Source organism: Cucurbita moschata, unplaced genomic scaffold, assembly GCF_002738365.1.
Source record: "Cucurbita moschata cultivar Rifu unplaced genomic scaffold, Cmos_1.0 Cmo_Scf00032, whole genome shotgun sequence".
Lineage (NCBI taxonomy): Eukaryota > Viridiplantae > Streptophyta > Magnoliopsida > Cucurbitales > Cucurbitaceae > Cucurbita > Cucurbita moschata.
Genome location: NW_019268548.1, coordinates 1,242,575 through 1,263,975, shown reverse-complemented (window position 1 = coordinate 1,263,975; position 21,401 = coordinate 1,242,575). Strand labels below are relative to the sequence as shown.

At 36.3% G+C, this 21,401-nt stretch overlaps 4 protein-coding genes and 1 long non-coding RNA gene across 7 annotated transcripts; 2 read left to right on the top strand and 3 right to left on the bottom strand.

Annotated features, from left to right (window-relative positions):
• Positions 1-23: 23 nt before the first annotated feature.
• LOC111429658 (plant cysteine oxidase 3) lies at positions 24-2,859 on the top strand. 2 transcript variants are annotated; one of them, XM_023065601.1, is made up of 5 exons: positions 24-280; positions 954-1,105; positions 1,408-1,546; positions 2,176-2,376; positions 2,462-2,859. In XM_023065601.1, exons 1-5 carry the CDS (start codon positions 73-75, stop codon positions 2,587-2,589), a joined length of 828 nt encoding a protein of 275 aa, XP_022921369.1. In that variant the 5' UTR covers positions 24-72; the 3' UTR covers positions 2,590-2,859. The 2 variants fall into 2 exon arrangements, with proteins under 2 accessions (XP_022921369.1, XP_022921368.1); XM_023065600.1 differs by having other exon boundaries at positions 26-280; positions 1,408-1,570.
• A 900-nt stretch (positions 2,860-3,759) lies between these two features.
• Positions 3,760-6,667, bottom strand: LOC111429659 (protein CHAPERONE-LIKE PROTEIN OF POR1, chloroplastic-like). The gene is made up of 6 exons (XM_023065603.1): positions 6,528-6,667; positions 6,431-6,494; positions 6,254-6,339; positions 5,357-5,739; positions 4,198-4,274; positions 3,760-4,108 (listed from the first exon to the last, which is right to left on the bottom strand). The coding sequence occupies exons 2-6, from the start codon at positions 6,487-6,489 to the stop codon at positions 3,958-3,960; spliced, it is 756 nt and encodes a 251-aa protein (XP_022921371.1). The 5' UTR covers positions 6,490-6,494; positions 6,528-6,667; the 3' UTR covers positions 3,760-3,957.
• Positions 6,668-7,065: 398 nt separating this feature from the next.
• LOC111429657 (probable acyl-activating enzyme 17, peroxisomal) lies at positions 7,066-15,561 on the bottom strand. Its single transcript, XM_023065599.1, has 15 exons — positions 15,393-15,561; positions 14,975-15,263; positions 14,032-14,161; positions 13,672-13,922; positions 12,955-13,159; positions 11,908-11,948; positions 11,687-11,812; positions 11,488-11,561; positions 10,306-10,526; positions 9,869-9,963; positions 9,565-9,781; positions 8,918-9,043; positions 8,731-8,829; positions 7,350-7,562; positions 7,066-7,261 (listed from the first exon to the last, which is right to left on the bottom strand). Exons 2-15 carry the CDS (start codon positions 15,226-15,228, stop codon positions 7,154-7,156), a joined length of 2,160 nt encoding a protein of 719 aa, XP_022921367.1. The 5' UTR covers positions 15,229-15,263; positions 15,393-15,561; the 3' UTR covers positions 7,066-7,153.
• A 1,394-nt stretch (positions 15,562-16,955) lies between these two features.
• On the bottom strand, positions 16,956-19,217 carry LOC111429662. 2 transcript variants are annotated; one of them, XR_002708206.1, is made up of 2 exons: positions 18,175-19,217; positions 16,956-17,918 (listed from the first exon to the last, which is right to left on the bottom strand). It is a non-coding gene; the product is annotated as an uncharacterized LOC111429662 (long non-coding RNA). The 2 variants fall into 2 exon arrangements; XR_002708207.1 differs by having other exon boundaries at positions 18,845-19,217.
• A 912-nt stretch (positions 19,218-20,129) lies between these two features.
• LOC111429950 (probable calcium-binding protein CML15) lies at positions 20,130-20,938 on the top strand. Its single transcript, XM_023066039.1, has one exon. It carries the CDS (start codon positions 20,308-20,310, stop codon positions 20,788-20,790), a length of 483 nt encoding a protein of 160 aa, XP_022921807.1. The 5' UTR covers positions 20,130-20,307; the 3' UTR covers positions 20,791-20,938.
• The last annotated feature ends 463 nt before the right edge of the window (positions 20,939-21,401 follow it).

Below are 21,401 nucleotides of genomic sequence, written 5' to 3'. Positions count from 1 at the left end.
CGGCTGAGGTGCGGCCCGGTGTTCATAATCTCATTCCAAATTTGCATTTATTTTTTGTAAAAAAACTCCAAAATGTTCTCAAAATTCCAAAAAGCGTCGGATAAGATCAGGCTAATTTTGCAAAACAAGGTCGATTGCTCAGTGTTTGTTCGATCCTTGAGCATGAACCACAGGCAGAGCTCCAAAGTTCAGGCTATCTACGACCTCTGTAAGACCTCCTTAACTCCCACCAGCTCTCCACTGTCTTCTCAAACTATCCAGAATCTATGTTCCCTTTTGGGTAATTTCTCCGCCTTTCGTTGAAATTTATACTGCATTCTGTTCTACTTTGATCTTTAAACGAAACTCTTTTGTTTCCTTTTGTGATTCTTGCTCAATTTCTCTTCTGGGTTTCAAAATTCAAGTAATTCAGTGCTGGGTTTGCATGAGATTGATGGATGGAATCATTGGTTTGTTCGTCTCAATTCATTTGAGTGTTACTCTCTCTCTCTTTTCTTGATTAAATTTTAGAGATTACTATGCCATTTGGGAATGCTTGAAACACTCATATGCTTTAATTGCTTCTGGCTTGGATATGTTGTTCAATGATTTGGATATAACTTCACAAGCTGTGAAATGAACATGTTTGTCTCTTGATTTCCACATGAGCAATGGCATTTGATGCCATTAATTTGCGATTTGTAGCCACAACTTTCTTCAGTTAAAAGGCTAACAGTGGTTTAGAATTTTTTATGTTGCCATATCTGCAATTCCTGGTACAATTGCAAACAATGATGATTGGAGAATCAATTATTATGATGTTCCTTTGCGTGTTTTCTGAAACTAGCCCAGGCTGCTATGCTAAAAAATATTGCTGGTTAGAAAGCTGAAGGTCTTCAAGTAGGAAAGATCACATTATGAGCTGCATTAGATTCCACTCTTTGACACATCCCAGTTGTATGCTCCTTTCACAGACACGGTTAGCCCCGGCGATTTTGGGCTTAAAGAAGAAAATATGGGTGACGACCGGGGGCATGGACCGTTTGGACTGAGCCAATTCAATAGGATAGCTAGATGGGCTCAACCAATAACATATATTGATATATTTGAAGGTGAAAGCTTTACTGTAAGTCCCATTCATCTCTTTTCTCGAACAGTCACATCCATTCATTGTTCAGTACTCAGAAATTTGGAATCAGAGAAATTTTAATTTTAACTTTTAAGGAAATGATTACATTTTGAAGCTTCCATTCTACGAGCTAGTTGTGTAATCGGATGGCAAAATCCATTATTTGGAGAAGTTAGTGTCAAAATTACCAGCCACAGTATCTTTGATTGACTGAAACTAGTCATGGGTTTCGGTTGGTTGTTTTCGAAGCCTTTGCTGTGATAATTATGCTTATGAATGTACTTAATATCACGACGCAGATATGTATATTCTGCTTTCCTACTTCTTCTGTCATCCCCCTTCATGACCATCCTGGGATGACTGTGTTCAGCAAAGTTCTCTATGGTTCTCTCCATGTGAAAGCCTATGACTGGGTTGAACCTGCCTTCATTCAGGAAAATAAGGACTCCACCAATTTTCCAGGTTTGATTTCCAATACCAACTTGTTTTCTGGATGTACAGAAACAATCAACGAATAGTAATTTATCATTTTGAGTTTTGGTTTCGTACTGTTTTACTAGATTATAAATATTTTTCGCTGTTAGTGTAAAATGAACTTTTGCTAGATAGGAATGTCACTGCATAACATTATGAACACTCTGAGCGTACAATGTTCAACCATGTCCATGAGTCCATGACTATTGTATATCAGTAAGGGCAATTGTAGATTATTGTGCAGTTGACTGAATCTATGCACCGATGATCGTTGACGTATTAAAGATACCATTGAGTCATCTTTGGCGTTTGGCTATTACCTTCTGTATGCAACTCTCTCTTCTCCTTTGTTGAAACAACTGTTGCAACAATTTTTTAGTATGTTACCGATGAGCTGGTTGTGTATGCTGGCTTGCATTTCCCCTGTGGGATATCAGTTTATAGGTCATGAATTTATATACTACTAGAGATTGATACCAAGAGTTTCATCTACATTGTTAGGCACTAAGAGGATGCATCCTTTATCTTTTTGAATGCAAATTATGGGATTTCCTCTCATGAATTCCTCCCACCCTCCCAACATTTTTTTCCAGGAAGATTAGCTAAGTTATCAGTTGATAAAGTTCTAACAGCATCAAGTGGAACATCCATTTTGTACCCGAAGACCGGAGGTAATCTGCATTGTTTCACTGCAGTTTCGCCTTGTGCCGTGCTTGATGTTCTCTCGCCTCCTTATAACGAAGATAAAGGAAGAAGATGTACATACTTCCATGACTATCCTTATTCAACTTTTTGTAAGTAACCTTTTCTCCTTTATGTTTCTTGAATTTTATTATTCAATCAACAAATCTTAGACACCGTGGCTCTGCAAAAAATCAGCTGCAGAATCCAAACCCAACCTAAACGATGAAGAAGTAGAAGATTACGCCTGGCTTGCAAAAATCGAGACCCCTGATGATCTATACATGCGTCCGGGGGTGTACGCTGGTCCTGCTATTCAAATTTAGGCGTTGACAGATTCAGGATTATTGAGATTCTTCCAACGTCTACCAGGAAAGCTGCTTCTACCTGGGATTATACACTAGATTTAGCTTTTGAGAGGAGGTTGATGTTTTTGTCCTTTAAGCTGAGTTTACACAGTATTGATGACAGAATTGTAAGGTAAAAGCTGCACCCAGTTGCTTGCTGTTTTATCTTGAAAACTAATAAACATAGATTACTGTTAGTTGTTCGATTCGAATGTCTCAAATTAACTAGCAAAGTGGCAATATTTGTCATCTGACATACTTTAGATGAACTAATTAGGTTTCTGATATTTGTGTCTATGGAATAGCGTTCAAACTAAGAGAACCCAATACGGTGGTTTGCAAATCAGAAGACTGCATTATTTTGAAACGAACATTTACATGGATAGTTCAGAACAAAAATTTTAGTACTCTCACGGTGCCACTCTACAATTCTGTCATGTGTCAGATTCGAACACCTTGGATAGAAAAGTTTGGCATATTATTTCTGCAGAAATCCCTCTACAGATTCGAACACCTTGGATAGAAAAGTTTGGCATATTACTTTTACCTTCTATGGTGATCTGAAAGACTCGCCAGCATAGGGAACACTGCCAAGTTCTTCTTCAATGCGAAGAAGCTGCATTCAAAATAAAAGATATATTTGAAAAGAATTAGAACTGGTGTAGAGATGGCAAGGATAATAAGTTTGGAAGTTCTGATTTGATCAAACTTTACCTGATTAGTTCACTTTGTCATGAATATAACATCCCATTTCAGGCTTCTTTTAAAAATGCGTATGCTAGGTGAGGCTCTTTGGACTTTCCCTTTCGATTTTTAAACTAGTCTATTAGTCTATGGGACAAGTTTTCACACCTTTATAAGAAATGTTTCATTTTCTTCTCCAATCAATGTGTGTTAGTAACTTAGAACGAAAATTTAGATCACCGTCTATTTTAAGCCACCACCATATTATTCTATGTCTCAACTTCATTATAAAATATATTATAAAATATTTTACTAATGATATGCTTGCAAAAGGTGGTAATACTAATGATAAATGAAAGTGATAATGGTTATGGATTTGTAAAAAAATTTAATTAAAAGAAATAAAAATGAAAGCATGATGATAAAAGAAGTATTTCTAAGAAGATAGTAGGAGGTAAACTAATCTGAAGCTAAACGCACCCAACGATGGCTTATTTCTTGAGATGTGCAAGAGTAGAATGGTGATAAAAGTTCAAGTCATAATGAAAATTAAAGAAGGGAAGATCACAGATAGCTCTGATCAATAATATCTGCAAATTCCCCCATTAAATCCATTTTCCATGTTACTACTTGATAATAAGCTAGAAGCACAAACAGAGAGATCTACTTGAGAAAAGTACAGGACAGAAACAAGAAGACGTATACTACTAGAGATGTAAGTAGTTCGAGCGACCACGTCGGTTGCAATAGAAACGAAGGAATACTCGGAACAATCAACGAACCGCATACCCAACCAGCCACAAGAGAACCAAGTCTGCAGGCAGAACAGTAAAGACGGCATATAAGTCACTGAGTTTTAGTTTTGAGATATATAATGAGATCAGTAGTTCGTGCAAGTTTTACCCAATAATAGAAGCCCGAGCCACACTTTTAGTCTTCTCATTGAGAAAATATATGCAGGCCGCCAAGGACACTGCAACCTGCATTGATCGATATACAAAGTTTAACCAGAGATGACAGTGGCCTAAAACACCCCCAACAGGATCCAAATTAGATGCAAAGACAGAATGTGCTTTTAAATGGAATAGACCCAAAGATGTATAACCAATCCCGAGTGCAATTTTAGATATCTTGATATCATACCATACAGATGAATAAGAATAAGAGGAAGAAAAATAACGTGGGATAATCGAAAAATGCTCAACTAGAGGAAGAGAACCGAAGCTATGATGCACGAACTCCTACCAAGTAACTAATTTAATAATTAATATGATGGAATATAGATAAAGCAGATGTTGGATTCTGTCAAAATAATTAATTGATTGGCAAGATAAGAACCCTCGAGCGCAACCTTTTATCTTAAATCCGTGGATTCTTCAAAGCTTCTGTGCACCCATCTATTCTTAATCTCAAAGTGGCACTTTATTACTAAAGCTTGCAAGACGCAGAGCTAACACAATAATTTATTTTTCCTGGATCAAGATTTATAATTTGAATATTCAACCACTAAATCAAGGTTTGTAACCGCCCAAGCCCACTGCTAGCAGATATGTCTATTTTAATCCACTACGTATCGCCGTCAGTCTCACGGTTTTAAAACGCGTCTACTAGGGAGAGGTTTCCACACCCATATAAGGAATACTATGTTCCCCTCTCCAACCGATATGGGATCTCACACAGTCACTGCCACAAAAACGAAAATTAAAGAAGAGAAGAGGCTACGGCATTACAGTGGATGGTAGATGGCTTATAACCGTGAACTCACTGCTTTTCCTATTTTTTTCCTTATTGCCATTATTTTTACTTATTCTAAATATTTGGATCAGAAATTGAGTATGCGACAAGGGATAAGTATGCATTTTGTGGCACGTTCCTAGGTACTCTTCTTCCCTTACCACTCTAACTAATACATTCAAAACGTGCAGCTCCGATTTACACCCTTTTGATTACTTCCCAACAGAAGCACTAGCCTTCGGGACATCACTAAAAATATGTTTATTCATATATTGAGATGACATTATAAAGGGAAAAAAAGCGTTTACTGAAGGAATATTATACTAACCTGAAAAGCAGGTCCACCTTCCGCTGAGTTCATAATGCTCCAGCCACCCATAAATGCAAAAAGAAACAATCTTCTGAAGATAACATCAGTTGGAGGAAGTTCTACAAAATTCAGCAAGTTCTTAAACCATGGTGGGGACTCCTCGACTTGCTTCTTCAACCTGGTTTTCAAATTAATCTTTGTCTTTTTCCTATGCTGGAAGCTTGCCATCAATATTTCCTCAAAAGCAGCTTCTATAGATTCCTCACTTCTTTCATGACCGGAATACTGCTGCAAAAGAAAATTCCGTGCACTCCAAATTTCTTCCTCTGAAGCAGCAGTACTTACACCAAGGCGTTTATATGGATCCCAAACACGAATTCGAGAGAACTTTGTGACATTACCTGCGAATAATTAAGGATTGACAGATTTATCACCATAGCAGCTAGGAAAAAGTAGGGATATTTTTAAGACAAACAAATCTAATAAACTTTTAAGTCAAGCATACTGCGAAGAAACAACCAGGAGGCCGAGTCTCACGTAACTATCAAATTTAATATTGTCCACGTTATATAATCCACTAGCTATATCAAAATTTCTTATGAATACTTAAAACCAAAGAGGAAAGAATTTCAGAAATAAAGCAGATAATGTTCTTTAGAACATAAGTTTCTCGAGGTAAGGATAACTCCACGTTCTTCCAATCAAACCATTTTAAAAATATCCACAGAAAAGCCGATTGGAGCAGAAAGAATCAATCAATATGAAATTGCCATTAGTCTCATAATTCATAGGGTAATTCAACCTCCTGCTGCAGCCGCTGGAATTAATCGATGGAAACCCACCCCATGTATACTAAGTATGCACAATTGCAAATTGTTTCAAGAATGAAAATGCAAGAAGATAATAGAAAGGTACCTTCATATGGTGTATCCAAAACACATCTGGGGCTTCTAAACAACGCGCGAAATGGTCTTCCCTTCACCCCGATAAGGCGACTAGACCTGGAAAAGAGCAGAAGCACACCACACACATAAGCTAAAACCAAAACTCAATAAATTCCGAAGTTTGAGAAAACGAGAGAGAGGGAATTACAGGTTTAGACCCAGGAAAGGTGTCGCCAAATCAAGGTTAGTTAGCGAAACGGAAGCCATTCTTCTTCTTATTCTTCTTCTTATTCTTCTTCTTCTTCAGAGATAGAGAACGCGCACAGGAACAATAAAGAAACCCTAAATTAAGGTTTCATGAACACCATGGGAGATAGAGGCCAAAAGCCAGAAAGAGATGATGTGCAATCTGGGCGACTGGAGAAAGGGTGAGAGGAGAGCCAGGAGATGGGCTTCATGCTTTTCTAGGTAGGTACTCACCCACCACACATAATACGACGTCGTTTCGAGGAAATTATTCAGGTTTCAAGTAAATATAGACTTATTTCTCATTTTCCACTCTCCATCCCATGAAACAATTAAAACAAATAAATAATTAATTGTATAATCTTTTTTAGTTAAGATAGCTTTAATTATACAATTATTTATTTATTTGTTTTATTTTAATTTTTTTTTTCCAGACAAAAAAAATACTTCCATTATAAATATTTTAAATTTGTCGACTTTATAATATATTAACAAATTTAGTCTATAGTCAATCTGAACTTAGTAGATAAAAAGACAGAAATTATTATATTGATATCGAACAAATGACGTCTTCGGAATCTCAAAGGTGTTCTCATTATTATATTTATTAGGCAGCTCAGTTTATCATAGTGGAGGCTCCAAATAGCATCTGATCTTCGTAGGGTTCTTCTAAGATGTCTATAATTCAGAGCTTGGTTTTGTGTTCAAGTGTAAGCTGCTGCCTCAATATCCTTCTCATAACCTTATTTGATGCAGTCCTTGGAAGTGAAGGGTAAGGAACCACACGGTGAACCTGTGCACATCCCATAATATGAACTAAACTCGTTAAAACTGTTTGCTTTTTAGTGGTATCATATAAATGAGCTTAGCAAAAATCCTACCCTGAACAATGGATTGAGGTTCTTCTGCAGAGCTGAGTTGAAAGACTGCTTTAACTTATCCAAATCTGGCTTAGATTCATCTGGATTCCTGAATACAACTGCAATCACCAACCGTTCCGGGCCACCGCCCTGTGGCGGTACCCCAATGGCTGCTGTTTCAAGAATGCTGGTGTTGACTATATTGCAGATGCGTTCGATCTCGACTGAACTTACCTGCATGAGAAGGATAGATCGTGTTATGGAACTAAATATGATTTGGTTGAGATCTTGAATCAGCTTGAGGTGAGTACAAAAGACAGTAACACTGAATGAACAACACTAGTATTTTTGGATGTTTAAACCTGACATTCAAAAGATTATATTGATCAGTATGCTAGATTTCCTTTCTTCGAACCTCACAAAATCTATTTTACCTTTTATTCAGACAATCAAACAGAATCAGCTGTATGAGGAATTCCACGTTGGCTAGTTAAGGAGAAGATCACAGGTTTATAAGGAAGGAATACTATCTCTATTGGAATAAAGTTTTTTAGGAAACCAAAAGCAAAGCCACAAGAACTTGTGCTCAAAGTGGACAATATCATACCATTATGGAGGATCATGGTTTCTAACAGGTCTGTGATTCCTAACATGATATCAGAGTCATGCCCTTAACTTAGCCATGCCAATAAAATCTTCAAGTGTCGAACAAAAAAGTTGTGAGCCTCGAAGGTGTAGTCAAAGGTGACTCAAGTGTCGAACAAATGGTGTATTTTGTTTGAGGGCTCCAAAGAAGGAGTTGAGTCTCGATTAAGAGGAGACGTGTATTCAAGGGTGACTCCAATGTCGAACAAACGGTGTACTTTGTTCGAGGGCACCAAAGAAGGTGTCGAGACTCGATTAAGGGGAGGTTGTCCAAGGGCTCCATAGGCTTCAAGAGAGGCTCTATAGTGTCTTTGTTAGAGGGGAGGATTGTTGGGAAAGGAATAGTCCCACGTTGGCTAATTAAGAGGAAAATCATGGGTTTATAAGTAAAAAAGACTATCTCCATTGATACGAGACCTTTTGGGGAAACCAAATCAAAGCCATGAGAGCTTATGCTCAAAGTGGACAATATCATATCATTGCGGAGGTCCGGGATTCCTAACACCAGCACTATATATTCTTTTCACATATTAAAACATTCAGTTCTGGAAGCAGGCATTAGATTTACCTTCCTGCAACAACTAAACAAACAGAACCGAAATTCTCTATGACTCCATCCCTTTAGAGGCTATTTTACCAACGCAATGTCAAAGTTCCTTTTGCCCATGTCATGACCATAGCTGTTAGCATTGAGCCTCGGCAAAAAAAGAAAACAGAAAGATTTATTTTCACCACGAGAATCTGAAAAAAAATTTACCTTTATGCCTCCAAGATTCATTGTATCATCTGCACGACCATGTGCCCGATAATATCCTCGAGGAGAACGCTCAAACAAATCTCCATGCCTCCTCAGTACCTGTTAAGAGAGTTACGAGGTAATGGTAACATTGAAGTGCAAGATGAATTTCTCAAGCAGGAAGGTACATCAGAGAAAAGTGGCCAACCATTCCATTCCAACGGGGCATTCCCTTAAAATAGATATCATAATGGTCAGCATTCAAGAGACTGCTGGAAGCTCCAAACATGTAAGGTCCGAGCGCCAATTCACCAATTCCTGGCATATTCTGTGGCTACATAGGGAAGAAGACGAAGGAAAATGTAGCATTTAAAACCCAAGTAACAATTTTTTACATACAGATTACAGACCCTTCAGTTTGATGCATGGAAATCGAGAGAACTATCAAAGAAACTCTAGAAGCTTTATAATTAAGGGTAGCATATTTCAGTTCCATCAAATTCACCTCCACACTTCGATAAGTTTTGCAATCTTAATTTTTATCTAGAAAATGTGTTTCAATTTCTTATCTCTCGTAAGTTTTAGCTTGAAAATTCATTAAAAAAAAGTATTCTCATATACCTTCGACGAACTATGTAAGATACCAAATTGATAGAATTTCAAAAAACGATATTGGAGGGGTCCATTTTAATTAAAATTTGTGAGTTTTCACAAACTTACTTAATGGCTAATAAGTTTATGGGTAAATTTTGAATTTTTTCCTTTCCATTTTTTAACATATGCAGACTCTCTCCCACGCCATGTCATTGACACTAATCAGCCTACGCTACAAATGAAGAGTTGATGAATTCTTACAATAGGAGAATCCTCGTCGCCAAGAATAAAGAGACTGCACCCCATAGCTGGTGTGCTAAAAGCAGCCAATGCCTGAGCCTGCAACAGTGACCCTGTAACAAATGCACCACCAATCTCTGTCCCACCACAGTATTCGATGACAGGCTTATAGCCAGCTCTTCCCATTAGCCATAGGTATTCATCTACGCTAGATGCTTCTCCAGTGGAGGCAAAACAACTTGAAGTTGCAACAGAATGACCATTTTATACATAAGGATTCTATTTAACAAGATAAACAGACTGAAAGTATAATTCTTAAGCTCACCGGATAGAAGACCAATCATAACCTGATGTGCAGTTTGTACTTTTCCATGAACGGACAATACTTGGAATCACCCCAAGCATTGTTGTTTTAGCATCCTACAGAGGAAAGAGATTGCGAGACCGTGAATTACAAAAAAAGATATCACAAAAAAACCTAACTCTAAATGACTAGATTAAAGGTATGGATGGCCAAGATGACGCAATTAGAGAGAAATATGGCTCTGAAACATGGAGCAAATTAGCTACATCTACATTTATCCAAATTTAAGAAACTTTTGAATAATATCCATTATTTTTCTCACTACCAAGTGATTTTGTCTATTAAAAAAACATTACCACCTGATATATTTAATAATTCAAACTACTATTAAAGGTTTAAACTAGTTGCTTCACAAAATAAACTTGTGTATTAAGTTCAGAGTTCGGAAAGAGGTTTACCTGTACAAATTTAGCAAATCCAGAACTAAGTGGGGATCCATTGTATAATGCCATGGAAGCCCTGTTTAATAATGAAGCATAAACTAGCCATGGACCCATCATCCATCCAAGATTAGTGGGCCAAGCAACAACATCACCTTTATGAATGTCCATGTGGCACCAAGCATCGGCTGCAGCTTTCAAAGGCGTTACAAGGGTCCATGGAATTGCTTTTGGTTCCCCTGACCAACAAACAAACACAATTATTAAGCCTAGAAGCATGAGAGCTATGGTTGTTAGTGGTGCATCCTAGTGTTATAAGATAATAATTTAGAAACTCATTTTATTATGGCATCGATTTTGTCTCAAGTATGAGATTCTCTTTCTTCTCACTAAGTTTATCAGAGTACAGCTAACACCAAATCTATCCCTTATGAGGTACACTCTAGGTGAAGGGAAGATTCCGTTTGTCAGGCTGCTGGAAAGTCGTGCTGGGAACAGTTTGTATAATTTAAGCTCTCAAGAGCTAAGTAATCCTGTTCAAGTGGTAACGTCATTCAAAAAGGTTTCATTGATATCAGCTCCATTATTTTCAAAGTTCAACCTACTTTGTAAGTCAAAATTCATTATTGAAGTCTGCCAGTCTACAAAACAAGAAAAGAAAATTATGTTTGTCGAGGTGACTTGAATGAGCAAGTTAGATTGTCCATGTCTCATGAAAGGGGGAAAAAAAGGCAGAAAATAGCTTCTTTTTTTTTTCACAATGCATGTGTATCTCACAAAACCGGCTAGAGCTCCTCTCTGATAGAACAAAAAGATTGAGCAGTTGTGAACTATCTTTATAGATTTAGAAGTCCTTCTAACGCAAGAGATATCCTATGGACACTTGTAATTGAGATGAATTTCTTGACAGTGTACCAGAACAAAGACGCTTATGGATAAAGGTATAGTGGACTGTGTTATTTTTCTCTTCGTAATTATTAACGAGTGTCTAAATTTGTTTGTATATAGCTCAATTAATCTCAAGGAACGATCCCCTGAATGTATAATACTTCACATAAAAAAAGAACTTCTAGGACATTTAATGTCGTAGGCGGCTCACTCCTACCTAAGACTAAGAGAACATGGTTGTAACAATTTTGGATATAGCAGATAAATAAAGAACAGAGAGTTGCAAGCCTAAAGTCCGAATATTGAATTAACCTGTTGTTCCAGATGAAAAAAGAATATTCGTAAATGATTCCGCTGATTGTTCCACAGCAGCAAATTCCACTCCTCTGCAATAATCATATTTAAAAAATTTAATATGCAACGGCAAGATTTTAACAATACCCAACATCAAACCTAGCATAATTAAGAAACCTAGCATCTATTGAACTTAGATACACAGAATAAAGCATACTTCAAATCTTTGACTCTGTCCAGAAAGGCATGCCAAGATATATCACCATCTCGTAGTTTCATGCTAAAACCTGTGCTATTGGTTGGAATTACGATTGCCAGAGGTGACTGAGCATCTACAACTCGACTGCAATGTTGAAACAATAACATGCACATTTCAGTGTAAGGGGAAGGCAAAAAGACCAGGTTCTCAACCCCATGAATAAGAAAATGTAACCTCACCTATACAAGGGTATACTTTTATCCCCACGAATAATAAGATCCTGAGTGAAGGTAAGAAGGTTTTTATTAGAATCCCGATTCTAAGAAAGAAACAATGCAACGCAATAGAATATAATACCCCACCCTTCTGATCAGCTCACCAAGTAATTACAATAATGAACTAAAATTCCCAATATATTCCCTACTAATACTCTTGAACAGTTTTAACTAAAAAAAATGGATAAAGGAATATAAAACCGAGTATAGGATGATAACTACATAATAACATATATGTTAAAATGATTCTTTGATCGACTGAAATATAATTCGACTGACTGCTAGAAGGAACCAATAGAAAAAATAATCATAGAACTATGTAGGCAGAGTTGATAGATAACCTTGGAGGAGGAAAATAAATATACACAGCATGGTAAGTTTATCACAGCATTGAGCCACAACAGATCGGGAAACAAGCACTTTACAATTGACACATCGTAAAGATTGATTGCTGGCCCAGGGAAGAGGTAACCAATATCATCTTAAGATCACATCTCAAGCACAAATTAAAGCCTCTGTTTTATGAAGAATCGGACTAACCATTACTCACTATACATAATATTCTCTCTAAATTCAAGGACGTGTGAAGTAGGGAAGCTCCGGCAGTTTTTAAAAGCAAAGACACAAGAGAAATCTATAGAGGCAATAATTTATTAACTGGACTTTTACTTGGGGACTAAGATTAGAGGTATCACAACAACAGGTAATCTCACATGGAGCACCCTTTCGTCGTTGCGGGATTCTCTAATACCCTAGACACAAACCATACAGTTCCAGTTATAGATCTGTGGATCCCATGTCTCATACAAAGAATCTCTTTGTTGAGTTAGCTAACATGTGAGATTGATTTACAGCGAGCTACACATGTACTGTTGAAATCAATTGAACAAAACTCATAAAATAAAGCCATTGAAAATTGCAACCAGCTTAAACTTTTCACATTCAACAAGAGAGACAATAAACCATTTCAAAACCTGCTGCATCTTTTTTCAAAAGGAGAGTCGTACTTACCTGAGTAAAAATAGCTTTTGCTTTTGATATATCAAGTCTTGTGGATATTTCACGTGCTGCAAAACTATCAGCTATGGAGACAACCACGAGTCCAGCCAGAACTATAGCAAGATAGATGACCACAGCATTTACATTCATTGGCATGTCAATTGCTATTGCAGTTCCTTTCTCAAACCCCATTGAGTTGAGAGCATGTGCAACTAACCTACAAATTTTAATCCCGACAGAATCTATTTTACACAAAAGGATATTTAATGATATGCTAGTATATCAATATATGAGCCAAACATCACTTAAAAATCACTATTAAACCACAGAAACAAATGTCAATATCTCCCCAGCGCAGAACATATTAGCATGAAAAATTCTTACCACTAAATCTATTCTGTTCGCATCTCTCAATTCCCACCATCACCAAATGTACAAATCATAAATGTTTCACTTATATGGTCATAAGAAAGGCAACAAGCTTAGAATTTAAGGAAATAGTAAAAAAAAAAAAGATTAGGGATGAGTTGAAATGAAGGTTATGACTCATGAAATTCTTCAGCGAGGGGAATGGGGAGGTCATGCGAAGATGCAGGATGCGCTTAAATATGTACAGTAAAATATAAGCCGTCACCTTGCTGATATTCAATAATTCGAAAAACTCTGATAAGGAATCTACTAGCCTGTTATCATTAAAAATAAGAGCTAATGAGGTAGATAGTAATATACCAAACCTCTGCGCGCAATTCTCCAAGTGTCAATCTCTTCAGAGGCAGATCATCACATCCCTCATCACGCCAAATGATTGCTACATCATCCAAACTTCTGTTCTCATTTAAAGATAAGCAATCTTTGGCTGGATTAAACACTGCTCCAGGAAGCCATTGGCCACCCGGACTTGAAAACTGCCTTTGCAAGATACAGTTATGAGGCTTAGAAAATGTTATTTTCATCTCATCTAGCACTGTACTCCAATAGACCTGGCAGACAGAAGACAGGAAAATGTTGCATCTTCTGAACTACAACTTCAATCGAAGCATTTCAAGAATCAAAGATGGATTACACAATTGATATCAATACTGCCAATACCTCGGGGCTTGAAACTGAAAACTCCTGGAAAGAGGAGAAGCTTGATAAGGGGTCTCTATAACTCGACCCGAGAAACTTTTTTCCTCGCCTCTCTAATAGCTTGCCAACGTTTGTGAAAACAGCATTCTCCCTAATTTTGAAGATGCATCAAATGAGATTTCACAACATTCTATACTAATAACCTGAATAGAATTTTTTTGCAGGGATCTTAACATCCCACACAATATTATTACCACTACAGCGTTTGTGAATTCAAAAAAGCAAGCCCGTATTTGATTACCCCCCAAATCAGAGTTCAGATGCTGATACAATGATATTTGATTGAATTAGATGATGCAATATCGTGGAAGTAGTAAAAGAGTATATACTCAATAGTAAAGCCATGTGGAAGGAAGCTTCTCGGAAACCTTCTCGATTTGGTATCTCTCTCGATGTGAGAAAACTATAATTTGTATCAGTACCAAAAATAAACATCGTTTTCGAGTTACACCTCTTAATTCGATATTAGACTATCCATTTTGAAACTATTGTACCCAAATGCCACAAATGCTCTAATACCCATGGTTGTAACGGAAGCATAAACAAGATCGGTCGCACTCACACCCACGAACAAAAACTAAACAACGAGGCACAGAGATTTACATGGTTCAGAGATAAGAAATTCTCCTACGTCGACAGATGGTAGCCAATTACTATAATTACAGGGTTTACAAGTGTATCTCTAATCCTCTCACACAAATAAGTTTCACTTACAAAGTTCCTCCCAATTGCCTCTAGACAAATACAAAATATAAATGAATTTGTGTCTCCAAACAATACTAAACAAACCTTTATATAGGTATTGGAATTGGAATATGAACCAGGATGTCGCACCAGAAACATGCATGAAAAAACCCAACTGATAGAGCAATCAAGACATAGGTAAGTTTTGAGTGGAACTCACGGTTCAGGAATCCAAGCAGGCGGATCAGGACCAAAGTTTCTGTAACAACCGTAATACATCATCTGATGGAAGGAGAAAGGAAGGTCGGGGCTAAGGAGATGCTTGGAGATATGGTGCCAAGTCTGGGGAGTGTCATTCCCGTAGCTACGAATGATTTCGCCAAGACGTCCATGGAGTTTCTCGGCAACTTCAGAACCAATTCCCAGAGCTTCTATATCAACCACGGTAATGGAGTCCAGAGCTTTGTAATCCATCAGTGATTTTCACTCCCAGAGATACAGAGAGCCAACTGCTAAAGAGAAATCAAGTAAAACTAGCTGGTCTTGAAGAAGAAGATTGGCATAATTTTTCAACCAATGGACTATCTAAATTTCCTGAAACTCAAAAAAAAAAAACAATAATCGACAACGAAAATTACCCTTAGCCAGAATTTGGAATTTTGGCGTACTGATTACGATTCGATTGACATGAGTTTCTTAATCAAAGGGATGATCGACAGATGGCTGGTTCGTTTCGTTAGGTAAGCAAATCGAATCAAAAAAATTGAGTTCAATTTTCTCTTTGGAGCCCGCTAAATCTATCTTACGATCTTATCTTATTAATTTTGTAGCTGTAAATGAATCCTTTAAACATTCAAAGGAATTAACTAGCTTATTTATTAATTTATCATAATTTTAGACTGATTCAAATTAGAACCGTAAGTAACAATAATCGACTATAATTAATTAAACATTCTAATCAATTATATAATTTTTTTTTTATTTTATTACTAATTTATCATAATTCTACCCGATTTATAAATATATCCATTTAGAATAATTTACATTCAAATTTTATTTAATTTTATTAAAATAACTTTTTTTTACCGTAATTATTAAGATTGAATGTGGAATAAAGTCACAAAATCTAAAATTCAAGATATATTATTCGTAATATACTTATTATAACGAATATGCCTAATTTATAAGTCATGTACTTTTTAATATGACTAATTTTAATATTATATATATATTCTCATAACCTACCTCAAAAGGAACTCAATTTAAATAATATTTAAGGAATATTGCTTTTTTCCTTTTTTATAAATTTATAATTTTTAATATAACTAATTAAAAATTAAATTTTAATGAGTTTTAAAATAAAATCCGATACACTTTTAACCAATTAAGTTATTATAAACTTTAATTGTGTTTATCTCTTTCTATTTTTAATTAGTGTGTCATTTTGGTAAAGAGCTTTTTTTTTACTAATGAAAAATGCTTTTTGTAAACTTTTTATTATTTAAAGCGTAAGAAATTCCAACACATACGAAATTCAATATCTTAATTAAATTTCTTCTAACAATGCACCTAACGCACCTACATACCATATACCAACGATGAGCTACATAACATACATATCATATACCAATGACACACCTTTAAATATATCTAAATTAACTTTCAAAAATATTTTTAAATACTTTTTTTTTTAACACTTAATTAACATTTAAAAACTTTAAAACCACCTTTAAATAAATAAACATATAAATACTTATTAATATCACATTTAAAAAATACTTGTGAGTTTTTAAAAATAACATTAAAAAGTTCGGAGTTGGAGATGGTCTTGTCCAAATACGTTTTTTTTCACCTTATAAATTAAGTATTTTATGGTCTTATAAGGCCAAAATTTAAAAAAAAAAAATATATATATATCTCTCGTAAAATACATACTTTATCCCATATATTTTTTACTATCACATCTTCTTCGAGAAATGTTGATTGTTCTATGAAATCCAAACATAATAAAATAGATAAAATACGGGTTACCCGAGTTACATTAGGGTAGCTCAATCTCCAACGCCTTATATCAAATTTTTAAATAAAAAGAACAAAATAGTATTAAATTTTCATGTTAATAGTGCAAGGGTAGGCAAGAGTGTTTGAATAATCCCAGATATAAGAATACAAAAAAAGGTGGATTAAGATTATAAATGTCCAACATATCAGAATATAGTGTTGATGAGATTTATGAAGGTAGCTATGAGAAGCTTCACCAGAATGATGAGTTCATTTCATTTACAAACACGAGTTTTTAAAGGAAGGAATCTGATACCTCATCCACTGGGCCTGCCTGCCTTGGCAGCTTGGCACTTCAGAACTGTTGCTGTCAACGGGGCAATGAAGGTTGAACTGGTATTGCATGCCATCCCTTAGATTCTTTCATTAAAGTTGGCCCCTTTTCCCTAAACTGAAATGCAACAATGAGCAGAAGAACTATACCCACCTATGAAGAAAAAGACATGGCTTCTTCAAATGCCGCCATAAAAAGGTTACAAAAATGACAACCAGAACAAGCTAACACATGGTCTGATGTTGGCTGTCTCAATACAAGTCCGATGTCTGCTTTCGTCCATTACGTATTTTTGTCAATCTCCCAATTTTAAAACAGTCTATTAGAAGGAGGTTTCCAAACCTTTATAAGGAATGTTTCGTTCTCCTCTCCAACCGATGTGGGATCTCACGATCCACCCCCTTGAGGGCCAGCGTGGGATCTCACGATCCACCCCCTTGAGGGCCAGGGTCATCGCTGGCACACTGCCCAATGTCTGGCTCTAATACCATTTGCAACAGTCCAAGCCCCACCGCCAACCGATATTGTCCACCTATACGTATCTTCGTCAGCATCTTGATTTTAAAACGTCTTTTCACACCCTTCGTTTCACTCTCCAACTTATATGGGATCTAGGGAAAGCATCAAATTCATAGGAATTCTGGCAGAGTAGTTTCCAAATCCACAATCAGTGGAAACAATTAACCAATCAAGGGATTTGTCACATCAAGACCTTTTATGCTCAGATCTATGATATATCAATTACAGAACAATTCCCACAACCATGTTAGAATTCTTGCACCATAATCTCATACAGGTCCAAATGGAAAGGAAAAGACATGATCAGAGTCTGCACAACAAGGCATCAGCATAAACACCATTAGCATCCAATGAGCTAACAAGGAACAGTTCTATCTTATCCAGAGAAGAGCAACTTTGAATTGAAAAACAAGAAGAGAAATACGGTAAACAGCATAAGAAATAGCAAAAGATCGAGACAGAAAACAGAAACTGAGTTTCAGTTTAAGAACCAAGAGATATCATAATATTGAACAAAACAACACCAAGAATGGAAAAGTTCCAAAAGGAGATAGCTTAATCAATACTGGTAATATCATCTAGATAGTTTGAATATAGCATTCCACTAAATCCGTAAGAGCTCAGAATTTATGATCCTATCCCATAAGTAGTAACCGGATAATATCATCCGGTTGGGGGAAAGATTTAGAGCTGCAACCAAACCAAACAATACCATAACTACAAGAGAGTATGAATAAGAACAGTTTCAATCAAAACTACACTACAATACAAAATCATCTTCAATATTTTCTCCCGGAGAAATTCTCGTCTTCCAAAACGAAGCAGAAAAAAGCAAAATGGGAAGAAAATTGTGTTATGCCTTTGCCCCCTAATCAAGATGCAGACAGAAACACAAACGGGTCCCAGATGGTCAAAGAAACGAACTGCAAAAGAGGTTCACTGTTCCCAGTTGTCCTAAAATTATAAACGAACAACCAACAAGGGTGGGAGCGCTGGATGCAGAGGTTTATCGACCGGTTCGTGTTTTTGTGATACAAATCAGTACAAATCCCAAGAAGAGGTCGATGAACCGCTGCCTCCACTGACTCTACCTCCCATTGAATCAAAGAAACACAACAAATAACAGGGGAAATCAAAAACACCCAAACCATCAACAAATGAAATAAAAAATTTCAAAAAGTTTGGGCAGATCTAAAACAAGAAATACGAAAAAGAAAGGATGAAAGAGAGAGAGACCCCCTTCACATCTGAATGAAAATGATAGAGAAATATGTGAAAAATGGGAAGCATCGCCATTGCCATCAATTATAAGTTCGGAAGAGAGTTTGAGGAATCGCGGAAAATTGCGGACTAAAACAGATGGCTGCGTAAGGGGAAGGAAGAATCTGAGGGGAAATCGGGGGCTATAAAGGGTTGAAGAAATGGAGGTGAGTGAGTGGTGCGGTTTCGTCGTCGTTCTTAAAGGAAAATAAAATCAACGGCTGAGAATGGCCGGCAAATGGGTCGCCGGCGAGAGTCGACGGCAGATTTGAAGGCCGGAAGTGACGGACAGTCCAATAATTCTGTAGCAGAGTACTCCCCCCAGTCCCTTCTTTCGCTTTATGGCTAAAATCTATAGATTCGGGTCTACCTCCTCTATTCGATCCTAGCCATTTAAATTTTACTATATCTATGATTAAAAATTACAATAAAATACCTAAATTTCATCTATTTACTTTCATTAAATCTTAATATTAATTATTTTGAAAAAAATTTGGTGCAATATTGTCCCAGCTCTGGTCATTTTGCTTTAGACTTCCCAAAATGCCTCAGACAAATGACAAATGGAGAGAGTATTTTTTACTTTGTTCGTCTAACCATTATAAATTATTGTTGTTCAATTAATATATATAAATAATAATAATAATAATAATTTTAAAAAAATGGCTTCCATGTGAAAAATCATAAATAATTGGTGAAATTAATTTGGGAAGACAGAAAGAAATGGGTTTGTGGGAGACAAAATAATCGTACATAGGTGTTGGAAGCACATGGCTTCACTATCGTAGACAGCAAGATGCATGAATAAAAGTTCGTGGTCAAATACATTTGACCTAAATACTTAAATATATTGTCGGGTGAAATCTTATAAATTTTCTTCATTAAATATTTTACTAGAAGATGGTAAATTTTTCATTCAATACGTATGATCAAAATTACCTTCCTAAGTTTTAAAAAATTTAGTCTAAATATAGTTATTATCATCTATTATTCATTGGGTTTAGTAACGAATGAATTAACTAAATGGATAATATTATCCAACGGAGATTTACTGTGTGGATAAAAACATTAAAAAATTTGAATTAGTTAATTAATTGTTTTTATTTATTAATAAAAGGGAAAAAGTTTATAATAATGTAAGTGGATAAAAACATTAAAAAAGAAAAAGCTTGGGGAATCATAAAGCTCTGGCGTGTACCAAAAACAAGGCCCCACCGACCCACACGCTTTTCTATTTTTAAGACATATAAATTCCAAATCGTCACCGCCAATTTCCTCCTTCAGATTCAAATCAACCACCATTTTCGCTCGCCATTGTTCTTCCTCCTCCTCCTCCTCCTCCTTCGCCGCCGTCGCCGCCACCACCGCCGTTTCCTCGCACAATTTATTTTTCTGTGTACGTCAATCAAGCGCATTGTTTCGACATTGTGAAATCCGATATGGCTGCACTCGCAGTTGAGCAGCTAAATCAATTGCGCGACATTTTTGCACGATTCGACATGGATTCAGATGGAAGCCTCACGATTCTTGAACTAGCAGCGTTGCTTCGATCGCTCGGTCTCAAGCCCTCCGGCGACCAAATCCATGTTCTTCTCGCTAATATGGATGCGAACGGAAATGGCTCTGTAGAGTTTGATGAATTGGTGACTGCGATTAGGCCGGATTTTAACGAGGAGGTAATGGTAAATCAGACGCAACTTCTTGAGGTTTTCCGTTCGTTCGATCGAGACGGCAATGGATATATAACCGCCGCGGAACTTGCGGGATCGATGGCGAAGATGGGACAGCCATTGACATACAGAGAGCTAACGGAGATGATGAAGGAAGCCGATACGGATGGCGATGGTGTTATTAGCTTCAATGAATTTGCATCTGTAATGGCTAAATCTGCCTCTGAATTTCTAGGGCTTGCAATCGCTTAACTAGGTCAGAATCGTTTCTTCTTAATCTTCTACGCCTTCGAAATGTGAAAACTGTAATATAACCATCAGAAGTTTTCCCCACCCTGATCTAATTAACAACCACTGCCACCATGATCTTAGAAAATCGGAATAAATTAGCGTTTAATAATCGAAACTTGTGTGGTCTCGACGGTTTTTTCATCTGTTTTGATCCTCAACAAACTATAATTTCACTTTTGATCTTGTTTTTTCCTCATAAGGAGATTTTCAGATTTTGGTCTTTTAGTTTTTGTTCCTTAGGTTAAACTTTTGTGGATTTTATATGAACTTTTATTAAGATGATGAAAGTTCATAATCTGCTCATTAATTAAAAAAAAAAATCTAGCCTTAATTAAGAGGAGACTTACTTTGATCAATGAGATGTTGGATAATGAAAGTCACTTGAGGAATGATTATAATCAAATAATACTCTCCTATTAGAATGAGACATTTTAGAAAAGTCCAAAATAAATTTATAAGAGTTTATGCTCAAGAGGGACAATATATGATATTGTGAAAAGTTTATTTATCAAATCAACATCCTTATGTTTCCCTGAGGTCTTTAAGTTGAAAAAAAAAAAAAAAAAAAAAAA